We start from the raw sequence: 13,373 nt of genomic DNA, 5'->3' as shown, positions 1-13,373 counted from the left end.
AGGTAAAATTAAAAATTAACTACTATTTTTTTTAAATCAGGACAAAAAATTAGTAATTATCTGTAGAAAAAAAAATAAGATTATAAAACTTGAGAAAATCAAAATTAAAAAATTTAGCTTAAAAGAGCTGAAATTAAATATGGTAATTTGTTTCATTAAAAAAATATAGGAAAGGTCAAAAATACTTTTTTTTATTAACCAAAGGCTAAATACACAATTTAACTTTTTTGAAGAGGACACACTTTAAAAACACTCAAAAAAAAAATTTTTAGGTACCAAAATAGATATTTTCAAAATATATGTAACTTATTAGAAGATATGATAAAATACAGAGGCTAAATATGATGTTATCTTTTTTAGGCTTTCCTTTCTTCTTTCTTAATCCCAGTGCCAAATCATAAAAAAAAAAATCAAACATTGAGGGCCAAATACCTAGAATGCCCTCAATGTATGTTATTTTTATATATGTTATTTGAATTTATAAATATAATTTTTTGTGTTTATATAATTACATAATTTAAAATAAATAAGTTGTAAAATTTATGAATAATTTTTATGATAAATTCTAAATTAGCAAGAGACTTTTAATAACTAATGTAAAGTTCTGGGTTTTTTTCCATGTACGTCAGTTGCATGGTATCTTGGCTACACCCCTCCAAATGATCAATCTACTCTATCTTGTGTATCCTGATCATGGACATTAATGGTTATTAGAATAAATATGAAGGAGGCTATTAATGGTTTTCTCTTTCCTGGCACTTCACAGGCTCCTTTGTCATTCATTGATACTAGTGATTTTTCTACTCCTGGGCGAACTCGAGAGATTCTACCATCTTTGATACAGGACATACTCCTTTGGTCGATAATCTTGTCAATCCAAATTCTAGTGTGGGTGTTGTTGGAGAAAACAGAGGATAGAAGACCAAAGATTATATTTAACTAAGGAATTGATTTGATATTAAGGAGGCATTGTGGGACTTGGTGGAGCAAGGATATGAAGTCGAGTCCAAATCGGATGTAGAAGAACTGAAGAAGCAATTGAAGGAGAATACAAAGAAGAATGCGACAACTTTGCGATTTATTCTACAAGGGGCGAGTAAATCCATCTACCACACGCCCCCTTAATTTGTAATTTTCATTGAGTCTTTAAACTTCTCGAGCTTCTCCAACGACACAGGCTTCATAAGAACATCTACAGGCTGCTCGTTGGTCCCGACGAACTTCAAGCAAATTTCTCTTTTGTTCACCAAATCTCGAATGAAATGATGATGGAGCTCAATGTGCTCACTTCAGGCATTAAGAATTGGATTCTTTATCATCGCGATTGTCAACATATTATCACAGAATATGGTAGTCGAAACCTCTTCTTTCTGCTGTAGATTAGTTCTCATCAGCCATCTCTCCACTATCTTCTTGCTGCAACTTATCATTAAGTGCCATTGACATAGGCACCAGTTTACAAGTCGACATCTAAAATTTCTTCAATAGGTCCTCCACATACTTTTCTTGCAAAATAAAAATCTCGCCACTTGGTTGCTTGACTTGAAAATCGAGAAAATACTTCATAAGGTCGAGATCAGACATCTCGATCTCTTCCATCATGGCCCTTTTAAAATCTTCAACCATCTTCATATCTATTCCCGCATAGATCACGTCATCAACATAAAGAAAAACTATTCGAAAGTTCCGATTTAGTCCAATCTTCACATAGAGGGATGGCTCGCTCGGGCATGACAGCTTGGAGAGCTTGAAACCCCTTAGAGCTTGTCCATGTTGATATATGTGCTTTAATACTCATAGTGTTCTTATAAATGCTTGTCCAATGCAACATAGCCCTTTTCTAGAAGGCCTTATGAGTAGATAGGCCTTACGGGTAGAATATCAGTCTATCCATCGCAATTATGTCATTGGTAAGCCAGAATGAAACTAAAAAGATATTTATGATAGGAGGTGTGTAAGGAAAAGTGAGACTCTGCAAGGATGGTGTTTGTCTTGAACCCACCAAAACTAGTGGAATGGTTATGAGTCGGCCAAGTAACAATCACTCAGCGATCAATCCTCCATTAAAGAAAGGTGGAAGTTGAACAAGGAGTAGTGCGTTTGATTCTTTTCTGTTTAACAACCTATGCAAGATATGGTCTATTTTCGAGTATTGTGGTAAAGAAATTATGTTCGTTTGAACTTACAAGGGTTTTGAATTGTGGGTGCAGGATTTGATAAGGAACTTGAGGAAGGACCCAGTTAGCCCATGATAGATCAAGGATCATCGTCAGGGAGTGCCATGCACATAGGAAAGGGGTACCTTAAAGGCTTCGCCTTGAGGGTCAAATATGTTGTAACTAAACGGTTTCCCCATAGTCCGAAAATATTGTAATAATAAACTTTTAATTTAATTTATTATTTTTTGTTGTAAGAGTATTCATTTATGAGTATTAAAGTTGGTCGTTTAAATAGTTAAGTTTAAAATTTATGGATAAATCCAAACCAGATCTTATTGTTACACTCTATACCCAGATTCGGTAAGTGGGTCGGGTGAGGGTGTTACATGAAAGATTAGAGTCATAATTACAAAGGAAACAAGAGACGAGTAAGGTAAAAAGTAGGTATAGTGGGGGGCTGTCAATTTTTTCTTGGTTTTTTTTTTAATTTTTTTCTTAATTCTCATTCATCCTCTCTTTCTTCGTTTTTGGTTTCCCTGTCTTTCTTGTATTTATCTGCTCATTTCAAACCTTCCTTAATAGACATGTTTCCTTAATAGCCAAACACAGTAAAAGTACCATGGAGGAGTCTGTATTAGAAGCCAAATTGTATTTTACCCTTTACTTAAAAAATGGAAAAATTAGTCTTTGTATGTTAACTCAAAGAGAAACTTGGTTCTTTCGATTAAAAATTTCATCAATTTTTATTGTTAAAATTTGACATGGTTATCGAAATAACCAAATAGTTAGACATTGCATCCCATATGTACCTTATCTTGATGTGCAATGACCAATTTTTAATAATAGAAACGGATTAAATTTTTAACAAAAGGGCTAGTTTGCTATTTTAATCTAATGTACACGAATTAATTTGCCCATTCTTTTTAGTAGATGGGGCAAAATGCAATCTGAGTCCTAGTACAAGAGCATCCATGATACTTTTACTCGCCAAACACTTATGTGTAGTAAATTTATTTTCTTATTATTTATTTATATATTTGCTTTTGTTTATCATAAAATAGGGCAAAACATAAACTTCATTAAAACTTTAATTGTCACTATATTATCCAATTAACTCGTAATAGAAATATTAATTAACATAGTTTATCATTTATAACTTATTGGAGTCCTAGGCTTTAAAAAGAGTAAATGAATTATTTAAACTAAAGCTAATATTCATTAAAATTGTACTATAATCAATGAGGTTGTATTATCTAATTAACTTATAATGGAAAATTTTAAGTAACATTATTTGCCATGTTGGAGTCTTATATTTTAATATGAGTGAGTGAATCATTTAAATTCAATTTAGGATTCATATAATATATGTTTTTTTTTATCCTTTCAGTTTTATTAGAATTTATACTATCATAAAGAGGTCGTGGTATTCAATTAACTCATAATCGAAATATTAACTTACATTGTTTACCTTATTGGAGTCTTAGATTTTAAAATGAGTGAATGAATCATTTAAATTAAATCCAAGATTCATATAATATATATTCTTATTCTTTCAATTTCAATTTGTATTTGTTAACTCATAATTGAAATACTAATTAATTGTTGTTTACCATTAATCATTTTAATAATATCAATTTTTAAATTAATGATGAATGCTAATATACAAAGATTATTTTTTGAGCACGTCGAGTAAACTTTAAAAATTAGTAGAATAAAATTTAAAGAGTGTGTAATCAAAGAAGAATATCAAAGCAAACCTTGAAAAACAACTAAGATTTCTAACACATACTCTGAGACTATATTCACCAATTTCTAACTTATATCCCCTTCTGTCTGAAGTAGTTTCTAACTCATATTTCGGTACAAGCTTTTAGTGTTTTTCCCTCCATCGTACAATCTTAAGAGATGTTTGGTTATAAGCAAATTCTATGACTCTCAAACATTTCGTGACCCTTCACCAAATTTGGCAGAGGATGAAGTATGGTAAACCTTACTGACATAATCTAAGCCCTTATAAAATTACATATGTTGTGTTGATTTTTTTAGAAAATGGTAATTCATTTCAAAGACATGCCAAACATCACCATCGATAAATGCAAGATCGCATAGTACTTACAGAAAAAACAAAAAAAAATCCCAATAATGACCTAGACAAAATGAAACAAATGCCAATCCAAAAAAAAAAAAAAAGAAACAGCCCTAGAGTAGTCCCAAAATCAATGGCCTAACAATAACAATCATCCAACCGCACGAAGTACCAACTCTTGCACCTCCTATCCACCACTTTCATGCAAAATGGAGATGCATGGTTTGTTTGCCATCGATCCTCGATTGAAAGTTGTACTATGAATTGAGCTAAACCACCAAGAGCCTTTTGATGTGTTGGTAGTGCTAGGAAGTGGGGGAACAAATAGATGCATCTTCATTGGCTACCTAACAGTAGGAGATGACCCTTCCTCAACTTCTAGAACATTATTATCAATTTTAGCACCAACAACAATAGGAATAGTGCCTTACCAACACTACAATTACCACAAAGTGGCAGGATGATAGTATTGTCCCCATCTATAAAGAGGTAAAAAGAGTTTAAAAATCTTACAACAACAATGGTAATACCAACGACTGTCCCACTCAAAGGCTAAACTAGAATAAGGTTTCCTAGCTCATAAGCATAGACGGGTTCTAAATCCCTTTAGAATTCAAAGGTATTATTGCTAGGTAAATTCATCTCAAGTAAAACTTCCTCACTTTAGGTTAACTAAAAGCACTTTTAAAAACCTCCCTATCCTCTTTCCTTTCCCGTTTAGTTCAGTCTATCATACTAGTGAAATGTACTTCTTTTTCAATCTGAAGGAAACTTTTACAATGCTTGTATTTTGCTTATTCTTCTATGTAGAGAAGGAGAAGAGAAAATGAGAAGAATGTGATGGCAATAATAGGAAAGGAGAAGAAACCTCGTTCCTTCATGCACTTTAGCTTATATAGTAGGTCATCCATTGTCTAGTAGTGTTGCATGGCGATCTATGTAGGGCCTTACGTAGGTGTGTGGCTAGTTAGGTGTCAATGTCATTATAGGTCATTTGTTGTATTGTTACATGTTACATGATCTCACTTGTGTTGTAGATTGTCCTGCTCTAACACTTTTGTCCTTGAAGCTATATGAGACAATTAAGCCAATGTGGTTCCACAAGAGGTGCGTTTCAAAGATATGCAAAAAAATCAATAATTTACACTGGAGTGTCACTTTTATTTGTAAGGGTGTGCTATTGTCACTACACCGAAGTGCCACTATCACTTGCGCGAACAAAAATTTCTTAATGCCATACCATTTATATCCTACTAGTTCTCATTTTGTCTACATGAGCATTTAAATATTTATTTTCACTACATTTTCTCAACAAATAAAAGCAATTCAAACTTTACTCTTTTTACGATTTAGTTCTTATCTATTTAGAAACCAACAATCATCAAATTTCATTTAACATTTATTTTATCAACACTTAACACTTCACTTAATAATTTATCTTATTATCTATTGTACTTATCAAATTTTATACATTTTACAATTTAGTCCTTTTTCTCCAAATTCACTAGAAAAGCTATTTAATTTATTATAATAATTCATCTTCACTTTCACATAAATTTCATAATACACAAATGTTTTCTTATATCAATAAATCCCATAAATGTTACAAACTAAATAAACAAATTTTCACTTAGATTTTTAATTAGGTAAAGTAAAATTTTTGAAGTACTTGCTATTTAATTCTTGGATGGGTTTCTTCATTCTTCCTTCACTCTTTTGTCACTTCTTTGCTTTTTATCTTCAACTTGTTGCTCACTTTTCTTCTCTTTCTCTTCATTAACATAACACACATACACATTATTTAATATCAAACAGCAAACAATAATCACATACTATTTCCATGAGTTTTTTTTATGAACTAAATATAAAATCCTTAAGAAAACTTCATCATCCTTACCTTGAATCCATATTCAAATCCCTAACTTCTCTTTTCTTTTTTCTCAAATATATACTCAAGCTAACTTTAAAAGAAGCATAGCTTGCCATCGTGTTGTTCTTTTGATTTCAATAACAATCTATGGAAGAAATTTGAAGTTTTGAGCTTGAAATGGTTGATAACGGTGGAAAAAGGACCAAAATAAAATGAAATGAAAGTTGGCTAAAATAAGCATGAAAGAGGTGTGGGAGAGAAGATGAAGGTGATGATGAAAGACTTTTTCTACATCTTTCTATTTAATTTTGTATTTTAATTTATTAATAATATTTAATTAAAAATAATCTAATCATCAACATACCAAACAAGTGGACCACGTACCATTTCAATCTCATCCACAACCTATTGTACCTTCTTGATTAAATTGCACTTCTAGTACTTTCTCTTTTTTTCTCATCCATCTAATCTAATCATTTCTTATATATATTTTTTGATTTTCACACTTTTGCCCAACACTTCTCACACATTTATGATTTGGCCAATACCTCAAATTAATTTCTCTAAATTCAAAAGTCTTTTTAATTTCTTATGATATCAAACTACCTTCTCCACTAATATTAGTAATTTATATTTTACCTACTTCAAAAATTCTAACATGTATACAATTCGAGATGACATTGTTCTCATCTGAGGGGTGTTAGGGATGTTACACATTCACCCAATAACAACACATTTCATGTTTATTCATATAACAAATACCATGTTTGTTACCTTATTTTCATATTAATAACTTCAATTCATTATTTACCTTAATGGATGCTCTACAACACTTAATTATGTCTCCATAAGCTCTAATCCATCATTAATCAAGCTTGGAAACCTCATTCTATACGTAAAAAATAATCAAAATATTAACATATAATATTTCCATGCTTTCTCAAAGCAACCCATAACAAAAATCAAACTAAAGGTGTAGGAAGCCTTTTCTTACCTTATTAAACCTTTCTCCTTCAATCTTCATTTTCTCACACAAAAACCCATGAAACCCTATTTTGAAAATTGAGAGATCGTTGGTGGAAATGTATTTAGGTGGGTAATGGAAATTTTGGCAGAAGATGGAGAAATGAGAGAGGAAATGAAGGAGAGAAAAATGGCAGCAATGGCTACTGCTAGTGGCGGGAAAATAAGGGAAAATAAGGTTGATGGGGGTTCTCATGATTCCCTTGTAACCTTCATTATAAGACCAGGATGATGAAAATTACATTTTACCCCTTTTTGATAAAATTGGAAAATTTACGATTGAGTCTCTCAACTTTCTAACCTTTCCAATTTGGTCTCAAAAGTAATTTCCACTATACTAATTCATATTCTCATGTCAAATAGGAAGTAAAAACCGTTATTTTCCCTTTTGGCCAAATTTACATTTTAGTCTTCAGACAATTCAAATTTTGTGATTTAGTCCTTTCATCACATTTTCACCTCTAAAATTCTTTTCATTAAATCCAACATCGAAAATCCAAAATCATTTTATCTTCATGATTTTGTTTTTGACAAATTTTCCAATTTTCTCAATAATTCATTATATCTGGGTCAAATCAAAAATTTGAGATGTTACGTATCTAATGCATTTTCAAATATGGATAAAGAATATAACTTAGGTTAGGATCTTTCATTATCAGTAAGGGCGCATTATATGAAATTGAGACGCTCTGTGGGTGAAAATTAATTAAAAATTAAAAAATGATTTATTATTATAAAAATACGAAAGAAGTAAATTTTTTTTATAGTTACAAAATTAGTGCATAAAAATAGTGTTGTAAAAAAGAGGTAGTTTTCATTTTTGGATAACCGAAAAAAATAGTTTTGTTTTCCTTAGAACTTGAATTTGAAGCTTTATTATAGAAGTAGAGATAAAGTAGTTATTTTATATCATTTCTCAAACAAATCAATTATTTAAATTCATTTAATGTCATTTTCCGGTATCTAAGCAAATCATATATTAAATTTTAATTTTTTTTTATATTTACATAATTAACATCAACTCAATCATCTGCATAGAATAACATGGTGTGTAGTTAATGTATTACCAAAATGGTTGAGGAATTGTTGTTGGCCATGGTGAGAAGACAAAAGCCAGCAATTGATGAGAGTAAAAGTTCCTATGAACTACATCTAGTTTCCTTGTCCCCAGGTTATAGGAAACCAAGCAACCTCCATATCCCAGATACACAATATCAAATTCATGAGGGTGGAGTGCCAATGGGAAGATATAGAAATTATCTTTGGGTATAAATTCGTTTACTTCATCAATCCAAGAACCACTGAACTTAATCCTGTACTCCAAACACCATCGTTGAGCATCATAATCCGACAACACCCACACACGTAGATCACGTGGTCCGAAACAAGTATCCGTCACCTCGAAGTACCGGAAACGACCGCGAGACACCCCTAGGAGGGAGAGATGCTCGCTTTGTTTGTCATCGGGCAAGTTCATTTGATGGAGTCCAGTGTTGGTTCCATTGTGGGGATCGTATGTAATTATTTTGCTATGGCGGAACTCAAGCCAATGTAAACTCCCATTGTAGTGCACAACGGGGGAATCTGTTTTGATATAATAGTCCAGAACAGGGCAATTTACAATCGAGCAATGCCATTTCCCGGTCTCGGAGGAGAAAGTTTCCAATCGTAAAGTATTGGACGGTCCGTAATGGGCAGTCGGAAACCGTATCACTTCATAGTGGCCATCTTTGCAAATGAAACCAACTGCAACTGATTTTATAGCTTTAGGTGGTTTAGGAAGAGCAATCCATTGTTGAATAAGTGGGTTGCAGATGTAGTAATTTTTTTGCCAGTAAAAGGTTTCACAACATAGTAATAAACCATTGCTTGATGCCAGGATCTTTATTGGGCAATCATGTTTAGAATACGGAAGGAAGTTTAATGAAAAGCCTGGGGATGAGAAATCCTGGGATTGTTTCAGGGCGATTCGGGTATCGATCATACTCGATGGAACGATGCGTACTTCGTATAAGTAACGGAAAAGAAGGTTCCATGGTTGAGATGTGGATAAAGATGTGTTGATTCTGGTGGAATAAAGACGAGCAAAAAAGGGGTCAGAAATGAGGATGAACCATCTCTTGGAGACGCATTTGAACTTGAAGATGTGTTTAACCGGTAGCCGTTGAAGGATCTCGGTTAAAAGCCAATCGGGAATGTTGGAATCATCGATTAAAATTTGCTGTTGTAATGCTTTTTGGGAAGTTTCTGCCATGGTGATCATCACACAGAATCAGCTTGAAAATGTGTGATTACCCAGCAGCGAAAAGAGCTTCATTTGAAGTCCGACATATGATCATCGTCATCAACATTTATTTCTTGAGAATCTAGTTTAAGAATAGAAGCAAAGAATGGTTGTTGATGGTTACCAGGTTAGTGGTTGATGTTTGATGAAATGACTGCTACAGAATGGTATCCTTCCCATCCTTTGAACTAAAATTTTAATGGTCTTATCAATCACACTCCCCCTGTCCCTAGTCTCTAATTCTAGCTTCCTTAAATATAGGGTTCCCTGAACTACGGGGTAAGAAGATACCCAAATAAACAAACAATTAAAAATGCTACAAATACATAATATTTTATGTGGACAGTAGATTCCGGTGCTTTACCATTTACATTACAATTAAATCCATGATACATAATTAAAAACAGAGTAAATCATTTGAACCGATTTTTCAACTAATTATGAATTTGTGTTCAAAATTTTTTATTTATATTGACCAATGATTCAACTAAAAATTAATCATCTGATCAGTTCCATCACTATTTCAGTTCTTACAACATTGGAATTTCAACTTAAAAGTGGAGAGAGTCCAGAATGGCCTTTGCTTGCTGGCCAAGTCATTAGGTAAGACTTGAAAAAATTGAAAACCAACTCCCAAAAATACCAAGTAAACTTCATTTTAAGGTGGTGGTTTTAGGATCTGAATTACTCATTCATGATTGTCCTCTGAAGTTTTAATAGTTTCCCTTCTGACCAAGATGTTATCGACCCAAGCAAGCAAACAGATCAAACTAAAATACTTTATGTAAATTCCTGCAATTGAATATCACAGCACTGTCATACAAAAAAAAGAAGGGCATTAGACTACCAAAACAGCCTTCATCCGAGTACCTCGGGCTGTATTTAGTTTGTCGCTGTGGTTCCTTTCTAGATGAATGCATTGATAATCCCACAGGTCATTTATCCAAATAAGTACAACCTTAGGTCACTAAAATCCAATTGTATAGATAAAATAGAGATTCTGAGAATTGTTAAAAGTTCCATAGTCATATTCAAGTATTTAAATTATTTTAACCGTCGCATTATGTTTATTGCGATTGCAGATTTGACAGATGTTATTGTGATAATTGTAGTTATAAATTGTCTTTTCATTTTTGCACAACTCATTGCAAAATTTAATAATTATACTTTTTTTTAACAATTGTAGATGAATTATATGATTTTTAAATTGATTTAATATTTTTCTCACAAATTTTATATTTAAAATAATTTAATTTGTTTATTTATAAGTTAAATTGATGTATTCATATAATAATAATCTAGAATCAATTTATATAAACCTTTATTAACATAAATACTTGAAATACATAATTTTCTTTAAAAATTTATATTATTTAAATTATTCACAAATATATATTTTTTGAAGCTAAAAATATATTTTATTTTATTTATATAAATATAAATCTAGCTAATGAAATTTTAATATACAAACAAATATATAAAAACAGCTTATTTAAATGGTTAATTATGTTATTAGTGTTTGGTACTTTAAGAAAGTTATAAGTTTAATCCATATATTTTTATTTGATCAATTTTATCCTTGTACTTTTCGAGTTAGTCATTTTCAATCCTTATATTTTTCAAAATTTTAAATTTTTTTATTCTTGATCCAAACAGTAAGAATTAAATTTGTTTAGTTAAAAGAATTAAATTTGTTTAGTTAAATTCAATTACTAGTCTTCTACTGTGCGTTACATAATTAGTCCATTTTCTCCAAGTGAATCATTCTACATCTGATTAGTGAGTAATATATGAAAAAAATAAACTGACATAATATTATACATGGGAGAATATGTTTGACATATCAAATTTTAGAAAAAACATAACTATTTGGTGAGGACTGATGGCAGAATTTAACCTTTGTTTTCTTATCTAGACTCCATATTCTCCCCCTAAAACTAAACGTGTAGCAATAGGTATAGCCTTTATTATAGCATTTTTCATTTTATATTTCTCTATCTTCTCTTCTAACAGACTAACATCATCTTCCTCATCCATCCCTCTCTTTCATCTCTGAAAATAAAAAATTTCACAGAAACAGTAAGAAATCAAAGGTCTGGGTTAGTAAAAAGGGTAATAGCGGGCCGGTTTTGCGCTTTTCTCCGTTATGACGCTATTTGAATCCCCGGCCACATCCTAATCACAGATTCCAGAAAAATAAGAAGTTATCAATACAACTTTAAACAATTAAATTGAAAATAATTAATGATGCCTTGCATTATGTATCTAATAATAAGGTAATCACCTTAGACCCAAAGGACTATACTTCACAAATCCTTGATCCTTTGTCTTCCATTGAGGATCATGTAACATGAGCATAGTTTTATTGATGAGCCATCAATAGAAACAACATTCTTTTCATCAAATCTATTAGCTTTCGAATGTCAATTCTTGCAGTCAAACACTTATTAAAGTGAACAGTATTAGTCCAACATAAAAGTTAAATTGTGTTGCACCTGTAAATTTCAACTTCTATAGAACTTGATGAGCAATCTTGTGAGATGAATTAACATGCCATGCCCTTGGCATATTTTAAGCAAGGAATTAAACAAACAAGGGATACTAGAGAGTTCAAAAGTTGATGACCAATACACAGACTGGCACCTTACTTCCTTAAAATGAATACATCTATTCAAATGACTTTAACCATTTACTCCATGGCTCCGGCCAAAGCACTATCCTACATGAAGAAGCTACTCCTAATGCAACTAAAAAGTGTTGGTGCATGACCAATAATATAGCGCCAATCATGACCAGTGAAAGTTCACATGAAAATATCTTCAAGTTTGGCACCTGTATTGATTTCAGCCAAGCTCCATAGTACATAATCATGACATGAACAGCTATAAATTATTCTATCCTCTTCATTATCCATTCTTACAATTTTACTTCAGTTTTGTTACCAAGGTTAAGACCTAAACAAGTTCCATTCAATAGTTAACAGATATGAGTTCTTGGACAGCAACTCAAAAGCTTAGCCACCAGCTTTTCAATTTTTCCTTATTAGATAATAATAAAATGGTGACTTCCTATTTCAGTTTCAGTCAACACTGGCATCAAAATAGACCAAAATTTAATCATGCACAACTAAGCCAACCTACCATCATCCCAGAGTCCTTCAAACTAGCAACTTATGAACAATAAAACCTTCTAACAGCTTACACCCAACAAGCTAAGTCAAAGCTATCAAGCCACCAGTAAAAACCAAGCATTCCACAATAATACCTCACCACATTCAACGAAAAACGATAGAACACAAACTCCCTGGCTCCAAGCGTTCATCATCCCAGGCAAACCTTTTACACTAGCAAGTAGCAACATATTGTGAACAACAAATCTTCCAACACTGTAAACCCAATTAGAGAAGTTCAAAACTATCAGTCCATCAACGAAAGAGAAAACCAAGCATTCGACAATGATACATCAATGCATTCAACCCAAAACTAAACCACAAATTCCCAGCTCGCAATCATTGTCCAAACAATACAAGCCCCTTCACGCTAGCAAGTTATCAATAAACCAGCAAACATCTTCAACCCAACAAGAGAAGTTCAAAGCTGTCATGCCACCATGGAAGCCAAAACCAAGCGTTCTACAATAACACCTTGCAGCATTCAAACGAACACTGGACCACTAATTGCTTAGCACCAGAAGGGGCTATTATGCATAAAGCAATTTACTTTGACACAATATGGAACGACGTGGTAGAATGTTGACCACCCTCGATAGCAATAAAATTAGTGAAGAACTTCCATTCTTTAATTCAGCAAAGATTAATTAGACGATTTTGCAGTATGAATAAAGCAATTTACTTTCAAGTTTCTAAGTTCTAACATTACTAACACCTCTAAATTTCTTTTTTCTATTTGCTTAATATATTTTTTTTCATATAACCAGAAAAACTAAACCACA

The 13,373-nt window shown here is 32.1% G+C and overlaps 1 protein-coding gene and 1 long non-coding RNA gene across 2 annotated transcripts; both read right to left on the bottom strand.

The window, feature by feature from the left end:
* Positions 1 to 5,766: 5,766 nt before the first annotated feature.
* On the bottom strand, positions 5,767 to 7,342 carry LOC107891530 (uncharacterized). Its single transcript, XR_005918087.1, has 2 exons — positions 7,110 to 7,342; positions 5,767 to 7,004 (listed from the first exon to the last, which is right to left on the bottom strand). It is a non-coding gene; the product is annotated as an uncharacterized lncRNA (long non-coding RNA).
* Positions 7,343 to 8,201: 859 nt separating this feature from the next.
* On the bottom strand, positions 8,202 to 9,392 carry LOC107892903 (putative F-box protein At3g23970). The gene has a single exon (XM_016817922.2). It carries the CDS (start codon positions 9,390 to 9,392, stop codon positions 8,202 to 8,204), a length of 1,191 nt encoding a protein of 396 aa, XP_016673411.2.
* Positions 9,393 to 13,373: the final 3,981 nt, after the last annotated feature.

The sequence above is a fragment of the Gossypium hirsutum genome, chromosome D09 (genome assembly GCF_007990345.1).
Source record: "Gossypium hirsutum isolate 1008001.06 chromosome D09, Gossypium_hirsutum_v2.1, whole genome shotgun sequence".
Taxonomy (NCBI): Eukaryota; Viridiplantae; Streptophyta; class Magnoliopsida; order Malvales; family Malvaceae; genus Gossypium; species Gossypium hirsutum.
Note: the sequence above shows the minus strand (reverse complement) of the source record. Positions and strands in the feature narration are given on the sequence as shown.

Coding starts and splice junctions, on each gene's coding strand:
- LOC107892903 (XM_016817922.2), bottom strand. CDS start 9,392: ATGGCAGAAACTTCCCAAAAAGCATTACAACAGCAAATTTTAATCGAT.